Below are 20,503 nucleotides of genomic sequence, written 5' to 3'. Positions count from 1 at the left end.
GAAACATTTACTTAAATCCTGCTGGCCGGGGTAAGTCTGGGTGCACCGTCTGAAATTCACAGGGCTGCCACCTCTCTCGGGTTCTCGGCCGGACGAGTATTGTTGGATTCTGAGTTCAGGATGCATTACAGAACCATCGTGTATGATTTAACCAATACCAATATGGATTTACACGGATCTTTTAAAGACGTACGTCCGAGTTTTAGGTCTGTAGAAAAAAACGGCAGCTCCTGAGATACAGTACGCATTACAAGAAACTCTGACGGTCAGGTCTACTACATTTTTATATCTGAGCAACATCGTATTGTGGTGCTTACAGTAGTACAGTAGAAACACAAGTGTACGATGCATGGATGAAGGTTTTGCATGATGCGTTAATCCTTCAAACAAAATAACAAAACTGGGCAAAACATACAACAGCGGAAGCAAATGAAGTGTTTACTGGAAAATATTTATTAGAAAGCTGTTGCACGGGGCTTTTACGTCGCGGGATCATTTCCACTTCCTTCCAGGTTTCTCCTCGGCAGAACCTACCAGTTATGCAAGCGGTCAAAACGGGTTGTGTAATTTGAATGACAAGTTTATACAAGAGCACTGACTTCGAAGGGGGGCTGCCAATATCTTTTTTCTGCTTATGCAGTGTATCATACTAAACCTAGTTTAACTAAATGATCACAATGATAATAATAAGAATAAGTTTAATACAGGGATGTCCACCCTCTCTTATTTTCTACCTGGGCTGTGGCAATATAAATCCAATTTGGGGTCCGTAGACCATGACTGTAGGCATTAAGTACCTTATTGTTTCAAATTCGTGATCGCATCATTTGAACGAGTTAATACCACATGCACTTTCGGGCGAGCAATTAACAGTTATGACCACGTCAAGCGATTTATGAAATCTGCCACCAAACTTTAAAACTGACCAGCTACTAACTTCGCTATTTCACAGCCACTTTTTAAGCAACCTGCATTCCTGCGTCTGATGTCGCAGAAACTCTTCTACTTGCCTCAAAACACATCGGCGATTTTGTTGCGTTTCGTAAGAGCAGCTCAGGCAATTAAAACTCAACTGAAGCATCAGATAAGGGGGTGGGAACGATTTTCAATTGCTGGAAACAAAATACCCAACTGTTAAGAAAAGCATAAAGCAATCACATGATACCCAGCCGACAAGCCTTCGGACCGAACACGCGTATCTGAAATCGCTTTGAATACGTTCCCTTACATTGAAAAAAAAAAAACTTACATTGAAACATTAGTCGACTTCCCAAGACTGCCATGTTGTGTAATGTCAAAAGCGTCCCTCCTTGGCCAGCTCAACTGCAGGAATTTAGTTCCTCCCAATTCCGAGCCAGTGGCTTTTCTCGCCGCCGAGGTGGCCGGAACTGTGTAGTCGGGTCGGTCACAGCGCCGGGCAGAAGCGTGAAATTCTGCGGGACAGAACAGCGCGGCTTCACAGTCTGCAGCGCTGTGACAGAGCGGCGCGGCGCGGCCCCGCCCCGCCGGAGCAGCCGGAGCAGCCGGAGGCTCCACCTCCCGCACGTGCGAGCTGCGCTGAAGGTGACACCGTGCCGCGCGGAGAGAGAGAGAGCGAGACCATTGTTCATTCACGCCAGCCCCAGAGGAAGTGACATCTATTTTTCAGGTTTAGTCTTTCTTTTTTTTTTTTTGGACGGGACCAGGACGTGTAATTTACATGTCATATTTCCGATAAGGTTCTCCGGATGAGAACGCGTTCCGTCACGGGGCCCGCGAAGATATGAAATTGTCAGGCCCCGTTCATTTTTTTGGGGAATTGTGCTTTTAATTTCTGTTACGCCGTGGCAAAATATATATATAAATATATATAATATAAAATAAAATAAATAAAATGTACCATCTCTAATCAGTCAGTCCGGGACTCACACTGTTCGGTGATGCCATGATCAATTAGTGACAGGTGAAGCTGGCGACACTATTATCTTCATATACTGGGTGACAAATGTGACGCGGGGTGTTAATGGATTAAAATACATCTTTTTAAACATTCGTTTTTGTGGTTTTAGAAATATTACATCAATACGAAGGCAAGGGCAATATTTTATACACAAAGGGATGATTTCCGATAATTTCCATTCCTTAAATACTTGACTGTGTCCTCTACACTTGCGGCTATAGATTAACCCAAAGGTAAAACACACAAACTTACAGTCTACCTCAACCTCACACCAACAATTTAACCTTCAACCGGTCTCTTCTCCATTGGAGCCATTGGGCAGGCCAAACTGTGCTTTAGGTCAAGTAATGACTGAGTGTTAATGACTGAAGGAAACGAAACCATACATGAAGAAAATGAGTAATGTTGCTCAGTTAGCATTTACACTCCATTTTTCTTATAGTTCATAGTAATACAGACATCCAGGGCAGAGCTGTGGCTCTGTGGCTCAGGATCTGTGCCTGTGGCTGGAAGGTTGCTGGTTCAAATGCCGTGGCCGGCAGAGGAATCTTACTCTTGGGCCACGGAGTAAAGCCCTTAACCCCAGGTGCTCCCAGGGCACTGTACCCTGTGCTCTGAGCCCAGGCTTCTCTCCCTGTCTGTGTGTCTCATGGAGAGCAAGCTGGGGTATGCAAAAAGACAAATTCCTAATGCAAGAAATTGTATATGGCCAATAAAGTGATCTTATCTTATCCAAACAAAATTACCCATTTCCAGGCCACAGTTGATTTATGTTTTAACAGGGGGGGCAATCACTTTTTCACACAGGGCCATGTAGGTTTGATTTTTTTTCCCCTTAATAATAAAAACCTTCATTTAAAAACTGCATTTTGTGTTTAATTGTGTTATCTTTGTCTAATATTTCAATTTGTTTGATGATCTGAAACATTTCAGTGTGACAAACATGCAAAAAAATAAGAAATCAGGAAGGGGGCAAACACTTTTTCACACCACTGGAGAGGCCTGAAAACTGTATAGATTAAAGTTCTGCTTCCCTCGTTACTGATGTTAACATTTTAATACCATCTATTTTCAAGAATGTAGACCCGTAGTGCTTCAATGAACTTTCCTAAAAAGTGACCCTACTTTCAAAATTCCACAAAATAAATCTAATCTATCAAATGGAATGCATTAACGTAAAACAAGGTCTTGGTGGTCTTAAGGTAACATAGCATCTTGCAGTGTGAATGTCAGCTTAACAAGTGGCCTAGTTTTTATAAACCTTGTGATTAATCTTCACATTCCTGCACAGATCATAGTGCACGCCAGCCACCTCACACAATATTGCCATGAGACAGCCTTTATGGGCCTGACAAAGGATTTATAGAAATCCCCTTGAAATAAAATTAATGAGAACCATGAAGCATCATGAGAAATCACAGAAACGTTTAAAATGGTAGCAGCAAGAGCAAAACACAATGTCAAGAGAAAAAAAAATGCACCGAACATCTTCATTCCCAGTAAAATCACTAGAGTAGGCAGTGATGTTTACACACTACGCAGGTAATCGGGTGCTGATTGTTAATATTTCAGATTATGCGTTTCAGAAATCGTTTACTGGTATGTTCCGATACTAAAAAATATTTTTTTCTGGTGTAACATTTGTGAAAAATGCTGCAATATAGGAAAAACAAATCCCAAATTTGAATGAAACATGAAATAATAAAACAGTTTGATTATAATCAGTCACATGAACAAGTATCTCTAAACATCTCATTGCAGAAGACAGCACAGTAATGTGGCAATTAGTGTGACTACCTCATAGCTCTTTGGGTTTGACTGTGGAGTCCAAACGCACTCTCCACAACTATGTGGGATTTTTCACTGAATGGATGGATTTTGTGACAACTATAGGGTCACAGTTGTGTAGAGGGGTATGAATCATCAGGACCCTGGTTTTTATTTTTGTTAACTCGCATCCCTCTTTAACATTCTTCCATTTACAGAATTCACTGTAAATGTAAACTAATAAATAACTAATCATAACATTAAACGGTCCTTGTATACACAAATCACACACTTAAAAAACCCACAGAGGCCAAGTGAGACAGAAGACATTTATTGGCAATGATGCTGGACAACTAAGATTGGAATCAGAATGGAAAGCGTACATTATCATGGTCTTTGGGTAACTATTATCGCTTCATACGTTGTTAGTGCATTATCCACTGTAATTTCATGTAGCTCAAGTAGGAGATGCTGTTCTGGGCAAGGCGGCAGCATAAGGAAAACGCTCAGGGCCTACAGCGCTGGATGAAGCGAGGGTACAGACACACGTCTCGGATGTGGTGTCTGTTCAGTAGCCAGGTCAGGAACCTCTCCAGGCCCAGACCATAACCCCCATGAGGGCAAGTCCCATACTTCCTCTGTGAGAGAGAGAGAAAAAAATGGGAGAAATGCTTTTAGACCATCAATTTGATCATCACTGTTCAAAGCTGCCAGCTCACATGTTTTCAGAACCTAGTGAACTGAGGCGAAGGGATGTGAGGACTGTAACTATATCACCCTGCAGCCCACAGCTGGCGACCCACTAAGGTGTGAGCTTGGCCAGTACCTGGATGGGAGACCTCCTGGGAAAGCGAAGGTTGCTGCTGGAAGAGGTGTTCGTGGGGCCACTAGGGGGCGCTCGCCCTGCAGTCTGTCTGGGTCTGTGCCCCAGTAGAGTGATGGGGACACTATACTGTAAAAAGGGGGCTGTCCTTCAGATGAAATAAACACAAGGTCTTGACACTCTGTGGTCATTAAATATCCCAGGGCGTTACTTGAAAAGAGCAGGGGTGTTACCCCAGTGTCCTGACCAAATTGCCCTCTGGCCTTTCCCAATAATGGTTCCCAATCTATGAATTGGCTTCATCACTCTGTCCTCCTCCCCACTGACAGTTGATGTGTGGAGAGAGGACTAGAGCACTTTGGCTGCTGTCGCATCATCCAGGTGGGGCTGCACATTGGTGGTGGTGGAGGGGATCCCCATGACCTTTAAAGCACTTTGAGTGGAGTGTCTGGAAAAGTGCCACATAAGTGTAAGGAATTATTATTACCACCACTACTATACCTCCTCAATTCTGCTATAACAATGCCTGATGTCTAAGAAGCTGAGCTAGTGAAGATCTTCTTCTGAACACAGCAAGAAGTATACGATGCAGATGTCAAGCTTGACCATGGGTCATCTCAGTAGCTATGCAGGATGCCCCAGCGGTAGTGCACAACTAGACAAGTGCTGCCCCAGGTAGGGTTTGGATTAGCTGATTAATGACACTTCCCAGACGGCTGAAAATTCACAGGAACATCAGTGAGGGACACGCCATCCTCCAAATAGCATTCAACCTCCTGCATGTTGCTGCAGAGCTTGCATCAACAAAAGATGAATGTGCAAACATATGAAACGTTACAAACGAGAGGAGGTCAGGATTTAGGATTTAAATATTGAGTGAAATATTTGCTATTGGATATCGTTTGGTAAGCCCATACAATGAAACGATAGTTGTAGAAAGGAGTTAGAGTTTAAAAATAGTAATGCAAAGGAACGGTCTATTCTTATAAAAAGTACGATGACAACTGTAATTGTAGAGTACGATTGTTACAATACCGTGGAGGACAATTGCTCTCTACAGCATCGTACCAGTAGTGTTGGTTTTGGTACGCACCTGATCCGTATACCAGTAGTAAGGGGTGGAATCAATGCCTTCTCTCTTGTATCCTTCAAGGAGTTCTTCCGTGTCCCAGATACGCATTGATCCCCCAACGATCTCCCCAACATTGGGCATCAGTACGTCCACCTACCCAAAGGACACAGAAACGTCACTGAACTCCACATTACTTCAAGAGCAAACAGCAATTCTCATTAATCCGGGGAGCACAGCATTAAACTGACTGCGTTTTCTTCTCACTTATGTGCCTGGCAGCCCGGGATCTATCGAGTGGCGAAGTTTAATTCGTCCACCCAGCCTTCTCTCTGAGGTGTCAATGCAAACGCACGCCGAAGTGATGGAATGTTGCCAACATGAAGAAAGGTCTGAAATTCTAAACTGAAAGACACTGAAGAATTTCAAATTGCTACACTTCTCCAGAACACGAAATGCTTCTATGAACGGGCCGAAGACCAGGTGTGCTCATGATTTTGATTCAGTCCGTGTCCAGGGAAAGGCACGAGGAGGAGCTGACCGATTCAGTGAGGCGGCGGTCCTCGGGACAGCGCTGCATGTAGAAGGCCTTGATCTCAGCTGGGAATCGGCACAGCAGGATGGTCTCATTAATTGTATCAGTCATCAGCCTCTCTGGGGCTTCAGGGATATCCTAGGAGACAAAGACATGAGGTTTGTTTTTTTTTAGGCTTTCATGTTAAATCTCTGGCAGGACAATAATTAGAAAACGAATTAGGCACAGAAATAGTTTTCATAACAACATTTCTTTCCTGGCAAACGTTTGATGCATTAAGGCATTCTCTTCTGGAGCAGCTGTGGAAATAAACAGTAGGAAGACGGTGTTAAAGCTACATCTAGTTAAAAAAAAACTCGGACCTCTCCAAATTCATAGTAAGTGCCATCGTCCTTCTTGACATCGTGCTCTTTGAGCCATGTGATGGCTTCAGTGTAGTCCATTCTCTTGAAAGGTCTTTTAGGGGGCTTGAAGTCCTGTAAGAAACAGAAACCGGGCATTAGTTCTCTAAATAAAGCTTTAACTAATGCATTTGACTTTCTAACCCCCCCTGCACACACAAACTACAATTTGCACTTTTTATAAGGAATCAACAAGTTACACTAACATATGCAGCTACTAATACAGTCAGTTTTCCTTGTAGAAAAGTACCTAGTCGAGGGAAGAATGAATCATAAGTATTGAAAGAAAGGGCTTACACAGCAGTGCTCAGAAACTCTAAATACACTGCATCTTTCACATTCAATTTACCACTCAATGCTGTTAAAGGGGACCTCCTGTGCAGCTCTATGACATTGTAAACAAGCAGGCTTGTGAAAACATCTCCTTTAATCCAACGGAAATATTACTTTCTATATTGAGATGGTTTTGCCGACAAACACTGCTTACATTAACTCTGCAATGGATTACGTTGGAACATTTCTGCAGTGAAATGTACGAGCAAATAAGCACAGGTTGTGCAGCAGACATCACATTACACTAGTCATTACAGTGACTAGCAAGCAAGAAGGGGGAACTCTTGCTCTCGTCTATAGCATGACCAGGAGTTTGCGACAACAGTAACTTGTAGTACTTTCACAAAGTTCACAATTTTGCACTTAATTCGAAATTTGTAATCTTTTTCTAGAACGGCAAATTTGTTACTGAGATTTAATAACCGGTCTGAGAAAACTGGGACAGCAGTTCCCCTTTAAAAACGAAAAGGCAACTCAAACAATAAGCGTTGTGTATGCTTCTAATACATTTTTAAAAATCTGAGCCATGTTATTAGCCAGATGTGACTGGGATTATCCATGACTGGCGCACAAGTTGTGAAATACCACCATGGTTGGCTGAGCATGAGCCTGTCATGCACAAGCGACCCCCCAGACCTGCTGTGCACCTCTGGGGTTTCAGGGCTGTCAATTAGAGCAGCATCACCTTTCCAGTCAATGCTAAGCGGCCACTGAGGGATTTTCAGCTTGAGAACCAGCAGATGGCTCTGACAAGCGCCCATTTCGAAGCAAAACCTGCACAGTCCTCTTCCCCCCTCTCACAGGTACAGTAGGCAGAGATAAATAAATCTCCGAATGAATTTGCAATTTCCAACTGAGGTGAGTGAGAAAAAGAAATACCTGCCAAAGTTCAGTTTAAAGGAAAAGTTCAACTCCTCAAATGTAGCAAGTACGCTCTGTAGCGCGAGCTATTAAGACCGAGAGGAAGAAAAAAAACACGCCGATGCATTATGGAACATGAAAGTGTACTCCAAGGATTAGGATTTGTGCATGGAGGGAATGCAAGACGTCTCTTGTAAAACCTCTTTCTTCTGAAATAAAAAGGGTTCAGGCACAGAAAAAAACAAGACTACAGAATGGACCCTTTTGCGGCTGCGAATAAAAGATCTTGTAATCCAAAAACAAAGCCTACAAATTGGAGGAGGACATTCGGCCAATCTATCTTGGGCCAGTCTGGTTGCCGAGAGCTAAATATTCTGAAGATCTTGTTTGGTCATTTCCTGGAAGCTGAATCTGCTTCGACAACATGCCTGACAACTAGCCTCCCGCACAGCTGTGTAAAAAAAGTGCCTCCTGTACGTTATTCCAATGGCACCTTCCCTCCAATAATGCCTTCTGGGCTTTATTAGATGTATTATTCACCTCCATTCCATCCTCTTTTACTTTAAGGGCATGGTTCTTCTTTAAGAAAAATACTCATCTGCAGGCTATTGCCTCTTGGAGTTCAGCATCATGGCTTCAATTATTGCCTGTAGTTGTTCTGACTTTCAGGAGTACCCATGTTTTTAGACAAAAAAAAAGGTCTAGGGGAGAAAGGTCAAATGTAAATCACTCTGGAGGAACTTACAGGGTTGATGTCATAGAGGAGAGCGCCAGCGGGAGACTTCAAGACTCGATCCACCACATCGCACACCAGGTCCTCCAGACGGTTCAGCAGGTCCTCATAAGATATAAAGGGGCACTCCGCTTCGATATGAGTGTACCTGTGGAGGGGGGGGGAGACAATATCATCCCGTTTCCTATACTGCTATACTGCAGCTCTACAATTTCAAAATGAACATGGAAATCAGTTGTCTATTAAAACATAAAACTACGCTCAGTAACACTGCATTAGCTCTCCCTTGCAGCTCTTCAGTTTCAAGGGAGGTGCCCCAAAATACCTCAGTATTTTTATGAACAAGATCACATGGAAACGGTTTTGGTAAGGTTTTTTCTGCAAACTCCAGTAGGAACGTACAGCCAACCAGGCCTATGATTTGGAATGTAGACTACGAACATTACTAGCACATTTTCCTGTACTTCTTTATATTTAGTGGATATTCAAGAAAATGTCATGCCCTATGTACTCAAGCAGTTATTTAGGCACAAACAGAAAAGATCAGTTACTGCACCAGAGCCACTTCAAACGCACGGCGTCAAGGTAACAGCACAAATGGCTTCCGCTGCTGCTCAATTAAAACACCCATTACAGACTGATACATCTTGTTTTAAAAAAAAGATTGTTAGAAGCCCGAAGATGTTACATACACCTCCTGCGATCATCTGGCAGTGCATATCTCTGTAAATATATTTGTGGCAATTTGCTGTAAATTGTGAAGCATAACATCATGCACTGAGGCAGAGCGAAGGACTAAAGGAAAGTATGTTAGTATAATTATACCTGCTGTATGACAGGCGGTACATGGCAGATTTAGGTTGAAAAAACCTTTATGAAGACAGGGTTCCGCAGAAGTATGTATAAAATATCAGTTTTAGTTCCAACGCGACCAGGAGCCTGGAGCACATAAACTCCGTTTACAAAATAACTTTTAGGGAAAAACGTTTGGAATTCTTTAACAAGCTTCTTGGACACCAGGGCTCCATAGAAAAAACTAAAGACAAAGTACATGCTGGTACACAAAAGGTTAACACTTAAATAAGAATATTCAGCACAACATCATCAGTGGTAATAAGGCTGGAACGGCTCTGCCTGATCTTCCCCAGTAAAGAAGACTGCAGAATAAAGGCTTCAGCTATGAAGAGGTGGAAATTTCATTATGTAATACAAAGGACCCTTTATTGTATGTGAAACTGCACCTTTTTAGACCAGAGGATGAACTATTGCATTCTGAATCGATCTTCCTGAAAAGACTATTTCCCCATTTCAAAAAGGATAGGCAGAGAGCCCATAAAAGACCATCAGCAACCTACTACACAACAATGTTTGAAAACAATATCACGGCTAAATTCAATGAGGTAGGAAAAGCATAGAAGTGTGCGCTTTAGCTTTCCAAACCCTTAACACTTCAAAAGGGAGAATTCAAGACTGGCACCCGAAGTTAAGGCTGACAAAGCAGCTTGCAGAGTAGCACCTTCACTCATTCCAACTTCAGTCTTTTTCTGCTCTTTAATTAAGTCTCTGCTTGTGTAAACAGGACTCCCTAAAGATGCATCCCTTCCTTATGAATTACCCTCTTAATGTCTCAGTATCGCTTCAAAACTATCAACCCACAGACACAGGTTTGGTTAGATATTAGGACACTTAAATGCCTTAAACTCAAAATTACTAAGTTGGGTTATCTCACTTCTGAACCAGAACTACAAGTTTTAAACTCTTGTCTTTATCTCCTGAAATGAAAACCACCTTCGATTTTTTCCTCCGGGAGGAGAATTCCGGTCACCTTTCTCTTGCCATCCAGGCATTTTTAAAAGGACTTATTCCTGTTAAGTGTCCTCACAGCCGGAGGTGATACAGTAATACGAGGACTCTTTCATAAGTTAAGAATGGGAACCAGAAGTCAGCTGTAAGTCAGCTGTAAGGAAGCAGTACTTGCAATCCATCTGTGGCGAGGTATTCTTATCTGACTTCTCAATGGACAGGCTCCTGTGCAGGAATAGAACAGCCCTGCTCTACATCTAACAGGGTGTGTGTCTGTGTGACGGAGATGATCCAGTATATCGTGCCTTTTAATCCCAGACAGGAAAAGGTCCCGGAAACTACAAGCTGGAAGCAGCCACTTTCTTGCGCAAGAAGACAAAAGGGGTTTGATCTTACTCGGAGAGGTGCCGGCGCGTCCTGGACTGCTCGGCGCGGTAGGACTGAGCGATGCAGAACGTGTCCCCCAGCGCTGGAATGCAGGTCTCCAGGTAGAGCTGAGACGACTGGGTCAGATAGGCCTCCTCTCCAAAGTAGTTAAAACTGAACAAGGTGGAGCCTCCCTCCACCTGCGTCTGCACCATGGTGGGGGGGGTGATCTATGGGAACACAAGGGGATTAAAGGGGAACTGCAATGCTATTTTTATATTTAGAGAGATCTGGCACTGATGAGTGCGTTACAAACCGCAACAAAGGTGAAATGAAAAAATAGACCAAATTTCCAGGTACAGTATGTGCTGCGCCGTGTTCTGCGATTCAGAACGCGGTAACAAGACTTAGGTTTATTCCATGCTGAAGAGAGTCACACCTGACAAAGGCTCCACGGCTGAAACGTTGCGTTTTCGTTCTCTTTTCAGCATGGAATAAACCTATTACGCGTTCCTCTGCAGCCTGCGCATGCTGACGCAGCTCCCCACCGGAGGTAACAAGACTTCTGGTGACTTGCTGCGGCCTTATTACATTGTCAAGAAGCAGGCTTGTGAATTCATCTCTTTTAATCCAACAGAAATATTCTTTTTGATTTCAAGACAGTTTGGCCGACAAATACTACTTATTTTTAAACTCTGCATCCCAATCACGTTGGAACATGTCTGCGCTCTTATCTGCTGCGCATCGCATTACATTAGTCGTTGTGGCGACTAGCGAGCAGGAAGCGCCATTTCACATCCCAACTCGTGGGAACTTCAATGTTAGCTTGTGACAGCAAACAGTACTTTCACAAACTTCACAATTCCATGCTTAACTGGAAATCGGGACTGCAGTTGTTTCCCTTTAACATTTCTCACTGTGGTTTAATTTTCCGAGGAGAAAACACACTGCGAGATTTTGGTGGAGAAAGCAGATCAAGTCACCGTGGACATCTGCTGTGCAGTTTTTTCCGACACCTATGCGAACCAGCCCTTCTGACAGATTTGTTCAATTAAATCTGCGCCAACCGTTACAGAAAGCCCTTGTGTCTCCAAATGCTTCACAAACGCCACGCGAGACAGCTGCTCTCCTTTATAACTCCGCTCAAGGCTCTACTCACCTCGTAGTATCCCCTGCTGAAGAAATGGTCTCGGAAACACTGCGTGACCACGGAGCGCACTTTCAGGATCTTGGACATGTTCTCTCCACGGATCATCATATGGCGGTTGTTGAGCTGGACGTCTACGTCCGACTCCTCGTTCAGCAGGTTATCAGCGCCCCCTGCTGGGGCCAATCCTATCAGCTCCCAGTAATCGCAATGTAGCTCGTGTCCTCCAGGTGCCTGCCAAACAAGAGCCACCACACCTAGCAAGGGCATCTCACCTCACAGTCCGGGTAGACAAGCTGGTATCCATGCTCCTACAACAGTTCTAGAACCTTACGACTACAAAATATTAATTTTAGAAACACTGTTGAACTCTCTACATAATGCCAACTATGACACTGGGTCCATTTCCTTTTTATTTATAACACCAAAATCTATTGCACATTCCTAATGCTTAATGCAAATTTAAGTGTATGACTTTAAAAAAAGGAGTTTTGGGGAGAAAAATGGGGCTTATTATTAACAAACGCTGGTATTAAGAAGAACAAATATTTGCTACAAAAAGCAATCAATTAGACTCAGTAAGATATCTGACGATTCTGTGGTTTTTGCTGCCTTGTAAATATTGTAACCTAAAAGAGCTCCGCCAGACTTGCTACTGGTGTTACTCATTCACAGATTGTTATATTGTACATCTTTTAACACTTCACAGGCATTTTCTTAAGCCCTTAAAAAAAATCTGCAGATATCAATGTTTTACCTGCTTTCCTTCTGGTACAGCCTTCAATGTTCCGTAGAGTGCAACAGTGCTTTCAGTGGACAGGACCAATGCATTGTAGGTTTGACACTAAAAACAAAACAAGTCTCACCACTATTCACAATTTATACCAATAAAGACAACTTCAATTAAAAAAAAAGAGATCATAGCACTTATTATCCTGTTCCGCTGACTTTTAGCAGGGTAATTCTACTTTAACACACTTGTAATTTGAGGGGGGGGGTGTCATAAATAGGATACGAACCATCAAATAACAGTTTTATTGAAGGTGAGCCAAGACAGAACTCACACCTGTCCTAACAAGGTAACCCAAGTCCAGAATAAAATTAGTCGACAACGGCTAACTTATCTAAGTTCAGATCTCAAACGTTTTTCCCCCAAACACTTTCAGCAATGTTAACCTTAGGAAAATACATCTACATGCCTGGCAGTCTGAGAATGTTTTTAGCGATGTTGACATCATCTCTCGTAGTGTTACAGTTCTTGTCAGGGCCCTATTATTTAAACCTGCTTCCTGATGAAGAATCAACCCTTAGTTCCTCACCAGGAAGAAATAATCAAGGACAGAAGGATAAGAACATCCAGTTTGGCGTTTCACTACTAACAATCTTGTCTCATGAGGCTTTGCGTGATGACGAAGACTATTTAAAATAACAGTAACACTATTCTTTCTGGACCGAAGATCAAGGTTTAAAGAGTCATGCATTGCAGTATGTCAGACAACCGTACTGGGGGTGAGAGCATAATACCGTACCAGCTGATCCGTCAACACACACTGAAGAAAGCCCGTGCCATCCCTCACTACAATGAACATCAAGTTCTTCCCTAAAAAACAAAAACAAAACAGAAAGTCATTCTAAGTCAAGGCTGTTTCCCAAAAGAAATACACTGCTTCCCAGCAGCACCAAAGCCACAGTTTGTAATATCTCTTTTAAAGGATGAGGAATGGGGGTGTGTTGTCAATCCACAGCAAAGAGACCACAGAAGCACTGAAACCCAGAAACAGACATTCTACCACAAGAATTTAGTACCCAGGGTCCAGGAGTGCCCCTGAGTCTTCTGTCAGGACAAAATAACTTAATTCCTCAGGCCACTGGCCTCTATCTGTATCTCTCTACTAGAGAGGGTTTGAGTAGCTCATAGATCTCCATTGACTTCTCCAGACTTCCAAAATAACGATGGGATGCAGGCACAGGTACTACCAAATGGGCCAAATGGGTCACATAGTCTTCTCTCATTTGTAACTGTCCTTGTGCTTCTATAGATAAGCAGGACAAATTGCTTCCTGTGTTTTACCATTTGAATTTCAGCAGGCTTGATATTCAACACGCTAGGAAAAGACGGACATGTGGTTGCAAGCTTTTGAAGAGGACAGAGGCAGTAATTATCGGTCTACAGATTCTGGCAGAAACTCCATGTCTGCAAGCAGTGACTGACGGGCTGCCTGTCACCTGTTAAAACGGAAACCTCCATGTCCACAGAATAGGCAGGTCAAAAACTGACCTGCCTATTCTGTTTTACTTTTATTATTTTATTTTATTTTTGTATTTTTGTTTACTTTTATTTTTGTTTTACTTTTACATACATTTTATTTTTCCATCAGTGTTTTACTTGCCAGTGCATCAGCTACATCGAAGTGTATTAGTAAGCAGTATTTTACTTTAATTAATAAAACTCAAGTTCCCTATAACCTGGTGCCATCCACGGCTGTAAAAACAAGCTGCCCAGCAGAATGTGTTGCACTTCCAACAGACTATAGTCGTCCTGAGGAAAAGATATGTTTTGCATGTCTGCAGAACAGAGGGAACAATAATCTCTTTTGAAACCGCTTCGGTCCCTCACAAGCTTACAAAAAGGACAGTTGAAACCATTTTTGGGGGTTTTAATTCTATTAAAATTTCACACCCCACTCATGTAACCTCACTGCTCATGTTGCAACATATCTATACAAAACAGAGTTCTTTCACATAAAAGAGTACATTCACAACAGTTCTGCTGGCTCTGGCATTTAAGTGAATTTAATTCCCTAGCAACCACAAAAAAAAAAAGAAAAACCAGAAGAATATCGTCACTAATTATGGAAATTGGCACTTGGCTTTTTACCTTGGCGTCGCAGCCTGTGAGTCCATCCAAAGACTCGGACTCGTTGATCCCGATATTGTTCTAAATGAAGGATCTTTACCTGAAATCGAGAACAAATATCATTCTAGCCACAAACGTAAAAAAAACATCTTCATTTTAATAGATGTACTAGCACTTGACTGGAATGGTAGACAAGTGTGTCTGAACTAGTAGCTTTTATAAAGTAGGAGGCAATTTCTTGACAGCCAAAACTTCTGTCTTCCCAGATATAGGACGCGTTGTTGCTCCAGTACAGCTGGAAATGGGAGCAGACAATTGACAATTCTCCCTCATGCTATCTCATCATCTTAATCACACAAGAGAAAAAAAGCTGTTCTATTATCATGAAGGCAGTCAAGATCACACCACAGGACGCCGATTCCCAAATCAGAGAAAAGCATTCCAGAACTCACTGTTTTCGGCTCGGGAAGGCTGGGATCGTTCTGGATTACGACTTTCTTGGCTTCCTCCAGGTTCTTCTCACGCCGGAGAGCATCCTCTGCCTGGACAAGCAAGACCACTTCGGGAGTCAGTACATCCATCCATTTTCTAACCACTTAATCCTATAAAGGGCTGCAGGGGAGCCAGAGCCTCTCTCGGCCAGCGACAAGCACAGGGCACGATATACCTTGGACGGGACGCCAGTCCATCAAAGGGGGCGCACAGTCAGAAATACAAGCACCAGAGCCAATTTATCTACCAGTATGGCTTTGGACCACAGGAGCACCTGGAGGAAACCCTGTGAACACAGGGAGGACATACAAACTCCGCACGGAGAGGATGACCAAGGACCCCAGTGCTGTGAGATAGCAATGCTAACAACTGCACCACCATCTCACCCCAGCTAGTTGATCTAACACGACTATGCATCAAGGCCAACAGGGAGTCTCCCCATCGCTTACCTCTTTTTTATCTTTAGCGGTGTTCTTCATCTGTTCCTTCTGCCAGAGTTTGCGGACATTCTTCATCTGTGTCTTTGAAATGACAACCCAGCGCTGGTGAAGAGAAGAAAGAGAAGAAAGGAACACCAGGATAAACAAAGGCGCCCAGTATTTTGCTGCAGGTGGGACAGGCTGCAATCAGCTTATACCGAGAGAAACACAGGAAGACTACAGAGACTCCAGTCTCCCATACCGAGATCCAACATGCTGCTCCACTGTGGAAGTTCGTCATTATTAGGTCTGAGAAATATTTTAATTGGTTTCAAGGCTCATACCCTATGATAGAAATCCTACGTTTTGGATTTGATACAGCAGATGCAAATTTTACCGTTCTGAATTTGAGGGAGAGGATAACCACTGATTAAAGACAGGCGCTGCCTCATCAGTCCATGGGTACATTACCTCATCCTCCTTTTGAGAGTCCACATAGATGGTTGGAAAAGGTTCCTTCCCAAGAAACAATAAGGCCTAGAAAATGATGAGGGAGGAAGAAATACGTTTTTAGATCCTTTTATTTCATCATTAATTTCCACTTTTAATGCAGACGTTTGTAGGATAGGAAATAAAAAGCACAGAACAATCACTGTTAAGAAACAGTTCCAGAGAGCCACAGTCTTGAAGGCGGATTTGAAAGCAAAACAGCTGTCAAAATCATTGAGTGAAATAAAGAAAAATCAAACTTCATCAATGTCTCTCCTGCTTGTCAATGAGAAGCCTTTTCATTTTTTATTTTTGGCTAATGATAGATTTAAAACTTCTGAGAAGCTCTTATACTAGCACTGGGCATTCCTATACAATATTCAACCTTTTATTTAACTGTTGAGTGCACAAAAAGTTATAGACATATCTTCATTGTAACTATGGCTGTACATGCTGTGTTTGACAAATTTGTAGTGCTTTACGAATATCAGTGTGAATAAGGTAATCCGGTATATGATACAAATGGCTTATTTGTATTTTGCAAATAAGCAGAACTAAAAAAACTCAAGACGACAAGTCAGGAAGCTTAAGGATTTCTTTAACTTTGTGCGAGCTATAGAGTTTTTATCATTCATCACCTCAGAATGAAAATAAATTGTTACTAATTTTGACTTCTGTACTGCTTAACCATCAATAGCTGTGGATTCAATTCATATTGGCAAAGATAAAGTCAGTATTCATAGTGCTAGCAAGCAACAGTGTACCACACTGACCTGCCCCATTTTATATGAGATGTTATCTAGTGTTATGTTAAGAATAATATCAGCAGATAGAAATTGGTAATGACTTGGCTTGCATTAAATATCTATATTAAATACGTATCCTGTGGGTTGAATTATATACATTTTAATATTGTTTGGGCCAAATTTGATTGGAACGGAAACAGGCAGTTTTTCAGTCTTTCTACAAAGGTACCTCAAAAAGGTTCATCATTTACCTTTAACACCGTTTTAAAAGGCTTCTCTTGCGTTCCATCAGCGTCAGAATCATTTCCCTCCTTTTCAGAGACATACAGTTCTCCTGTATCAGCAGAAAAGATGAAAACATTCTCGAGCGTTCTGTTGGTCAATTGAATGAGCAAGTTAACTGGAATCTAGCTTCGCAACTTTACACACTGCTGCACCGTTCTAGAATGGTTTCACACATATGCACAATTATTGAGTTCACCACATACTGTGGTAGCCTATTGCCATACACATGAAGTAAAATTATTTTCTGTGACCTCTTACATATTTGATAAAAATGTGCAATAATACATTACTACTTAAGTATAAGCCACAAGGTCCCATTACTTGGAAAACATGCAAATCCATTACACATACGTGAATCAAGTTCTTCACGTGTGAATTAAGTTGTGGCACAAAACCGATTCAACCTACTGATTTAATATCATCATCTTTACCACAGACCAACGTTTTGCTGAAAATGAGCCGGAGAGCTTAATGTAAATAACATTAAGGACAAAATGAACTTTAGTCATCAAGAAAACATTTAGTTTTAGGTTCAGTGACCTAAAGAACCAGCCTTAATTGAGTGGAGCCTACAGGAGGGAGGGTAAATGTGAAGGAGTTCAAAGATTTATGATGGAGCCGGATTATTCTGAGCCTTGAAAGTCAGTAACAAGATGTTATTTTGAATACTTGATTTTACAGGCAACCAATATAGAGATTTAAGTGCAGGAGTGATAAATTACCAGAGTGTAGTGTGAGTCAGAAGTCTTACTGAGACTGTTAAGACTGTTAAGGAATGAGTAATGAGTTGCGGAAATCAAGCCTCGATATTACAAAAGCATGAATCAGGCACTCGGGAACTTTTTTCCAACTGACATATGCTGCCCACCAGTAAAATCTCTGTTTTGTCACTAACTTCAGGGAATGTGATGTCAACCACAGCTTGATGTCACGCAGACAATGGATAAGTGACAGAGTCATGAGATCAGTGGGGGAAGAGGTTAATATAAGATCACTTTACTGGCCATATACAATTTCTTGTATTAGGAATTTGTCTTTTCGCATACCCCAACCTGCTCTCCATGAGAGACACAGGCAGGGAGAGAAGCTTTTGGGGTCAGAGCACAGGGTCAGCCATTTATCGTCGCCCCTGGAGCAGTTGGGGTTAAGGGCCTTGCTCAGGGGCCCAACGGAGTAGGATTCCTCTGCCGGCCGCGGGATACGAACCGGCAACCTTCCAGCCACAGGCGCAGATCCTTAGCCACAGAGCCACCGCACCGAGGTTTTAACATAAATCTGACTATCATCTACTTAACAATGAAACTGAAGACTATGTTTGCACATAAGCTGACCGAGAGGAAGAATATAAAGAAAGAATATAAAGAACATAAATAATAAAAAGCAAAGGACCCAGGACTGAGCCCTACTGCACACCATGATTGACAGGAGCCGTCTGTCGATCAGATATGAGTCAGGTATGAGTGGAACCAGCGATAGACAAGAATGTGTACAGGAACTGGAGAGCCAGTGAAAGATGAACTGTCTCAAAAGCCACAGTAAAATCAAGGGGCAGAATGCTTAGACCTCCCCAAGTGAGACGCAATAAGTAAAACATTCACAGGAGCAATCTCAGTGATATCACTGAGACAAGAACCGGACTAGGATGGTTCAAACAGATCATTAGCTCTCCCGTGAGCCTGTAACTGATGTGCAACCCCCATGTTCCAAGTGCCATGTAAAAGGCACTAAACCTTTTGCCTTTTATCCAGACACTACCAGGATATTGTAACGCATACGACCACCATTGCAGGTTGTTCGAGCCGGTTTACCAGCGCTGTACAATATATTTGCTGACGATTTCCCTACATTTCTTAATCCAACGGAGTACCGAGACCCTAAATCAGTCCTATATATTTGCTTCACGTTGTATCTACGTAGCTGAAGAAACCTACTTATTGAATGTCAACAGACTGTATACAGATGGTAACATTAGCTGTTCATACTATACATATGGGACCTCCAATCTCAAATACCTTTTCTCCCTTTTGTGTTATAAGGTTTAAACACATTCTTTTTCATAATATTTACCTCTTGAATAGCTTTAAAATCCTCTAGGTTACTTAATATGAAAAAAGCAGTTGACAGTAGATCGCTGTACTTGATGATGAATGGCCACCACCGAGCTTGCGCGTTATCAGGAGGGCCTTTGATATCTCAAGGGAAGCGAGTGTGTAAGTACGGCTATCGGTGACTGGCAAAATGAAAACAAAATACAGAAATATCACAACATCTGAAAACCACGGGATCTACGGGGGGGAAATCAAGTACTTAAGAATTCCCCGCAACTGATTCAAAGGAAAGACTTTTCTACACCCGCCTCAGAGGCGACTGCAGTCAGCGCAAGATGATGCAACACGCAGAGTTGCTTACCTACTGTAGCTAATGTAAAAAAGTGACTTCTTACCGATTGCAAGTCCCTCAGCGTTTTCAGTGATTTCGTCGGCCATGTCCTCGTCACGAATGGTTTACACGTTACCTTTTATGTCATATGTGTTTAAAACAGAAAACAGAACTGCCTTTCATACGCCTACCCTACCGAGCGTACAGTATGTGCATGTGCCTCAACCGGCCGTCTCGGCACAAACTAGCTTTAATGCAATACGGTTCCGCCCTGCTGTTTTATTGGTGTGTTTTCATCGTTGCCCTGTTAGCGTCAAACTCTGAAAGCTGATTTGTCTGTTAGACTTATATTTTGCAGTCGCTCCACCTTCAATACGCTCATGGGCGGTTGAATTGCAGGATAACGTCAGATAGACACCCCAAAGCTATTAGGAAGTCTTTCTGATGGAATACTTTCGCTTTCGCTTGTTACTGCTTTAATGTTAATATAGTACAACACATCTGCACATCACAACTCTAAACTGTTTTCCGTAGTACCGAAAACAAAGCTGTCGATGGTTATTTGTAAACAGGTGGGGCGCCGTAGTTAAAAAGAGAATGGAAACAACAATGCTTGAGCTGTTCTCAAAATCCGTCATATTCCACTAGTATTAAGAAAATTAAATTCAACATGTACTGTATGTATACAGTCTCAGGGAACAGTCTTGCTCTGGGTATTCTAGATATTGGGGGTGAGACGTTTCTCAATAGTTCCCCAGACCTGAGTCTTAACGGGCGTATTCATGCCCATGATGAGGCTCAAGCCACAAAAGTTAAACGGATGCGTAGGTGCGACAGCCGGGGTATGTACAGTATGATATCAGGTATGGTAGGTGCTTTTGATCTGGTGTAAAAGCTACAGTACGGCTTTAGTAACAGTTGTTAAAGAAACGTAAAATGCCAGGGTGTGGAAAAACAAGTGTAATAAAAGTAGTTTATTACAAAAAATCATGCTCTTTGGTTTGTATTGGGAAGCAAAACTTCTTATATTTAATTGATAGTTTACACTTACAGTAAGGG

The 20,503-nt window shown here is 42.3% G+C and overlaps 2 protein-coding genes across 3 annotated transcripts in view; both read right to left on the bottom strand.

Annotated features, from left to right (window-relative positions):
- The window catches only part of fech (ferrochelatase), a 31,127-nt gene extending 29,566 nt beyond the window's left edge, over nucleotides 1–1,561 (bottom strand). For both annotated transcript variants that reach the window (XM_069187372.1, XM_069187373.1), the window contains exon 1: nucleotides 1,250–1,561. In XM_069187372.1, the coding sequence (XP_069043473.1) occupies nucleotides 1,250–1,283 (34 nt within the window). In that variant the 5' untranslated portion in view covers nucleotides 1,284–1,561. The remainder of the gene's footprint in view (nucleotides 1–1,249) is intronic.
- A 2,460-nt stretch (nucleotides 1,562–4,021) lies between these two features.
- On the bottom strand, nucleotides 4,022–19,729 carry nars1 (asparaginyl-tRNA synthetase 1). Its single transcript, XM_006626588.3, has 15 exons — nucleotides 19,509–19,729; nucleotides 17,032–17,114; nucleotides 16,017–16,082; nucleotides 15,576–15,668; nucleotides 15,087–15,176; nucleotides 14,656–14,734; nucleotides 13,307–13,377; nucleotides 12,535–12,621; nucleotides 11,790–12,011; nucleotides 10,661–10,860; nucleotides 8,474–8,609; nucleotides 6,496–6,609; nucleotides 6,140–6,271; nucleotides 5,623–5,754; nucleotides 4,022–4,344 (listed from the first exon to the last, which is right to left on the bottom strand). The coding sequence occupies exons 1-15, from the start codon at nucleotides 19,549–19,551 to the stop codon at nucleotides 4,213–4,215; spliced, it is 1,680 nt and encodes a 559-aa protein (XP_006626651.1). The 5' UTR covers nucleotides 19,552–19,729; the 3' UTR covers nucleotides 4,022–4,212.
- Between the last annotated feature and the right edge of the window lie 774 nt (nucleotides 19,730–20,503).

Source organism: Lepisosteus oculatus, chromosome 3 (genome assembly GCF_040954835.1).
Source record: "Lepisosteus oculatus isolate fLepOcu1 chromosome 3, fLepOcu1.hap2, whole genome shotgun sequence".
In the NCBI taxonomy this organism is placed as follows: domain Eukaryota; kingdom Metazoa; phylum Chordata; class Actinopteri; order Semionotiformes; family Lepisosteidae; genus Lepisosteus; species Lepisosteus oculatus.
Note: the sequence above shows the minus strand (reverse complement) of the source record. Positions and strands in the feature narration are given on the sequence as shown.

Bases quoted from the DNA above. Each gene is read 5' to 3' on its own strand.
- nars1 (XM_006626588.3), bottom strand. From the start codon at position 19,551: ATGGCCGACGAAATCACTGAAAACGCTGAGGGACTTGCAATCG. The intron at 17,115-19,508 runs GTAAGAAGTCAC...CTGCTGATACAG, and splicing joins CGCTGAGGGACTTGCAATCG to GAGAACTGTATGTCTCTGAA. The intron at 5,755-6,139 runs GTCAGCTCCTCC...TCCTTTGGGTAG, and splicing joins ACCGCCGCCTCACTGAATCG to GTGGACGTACTGATGCCCAA.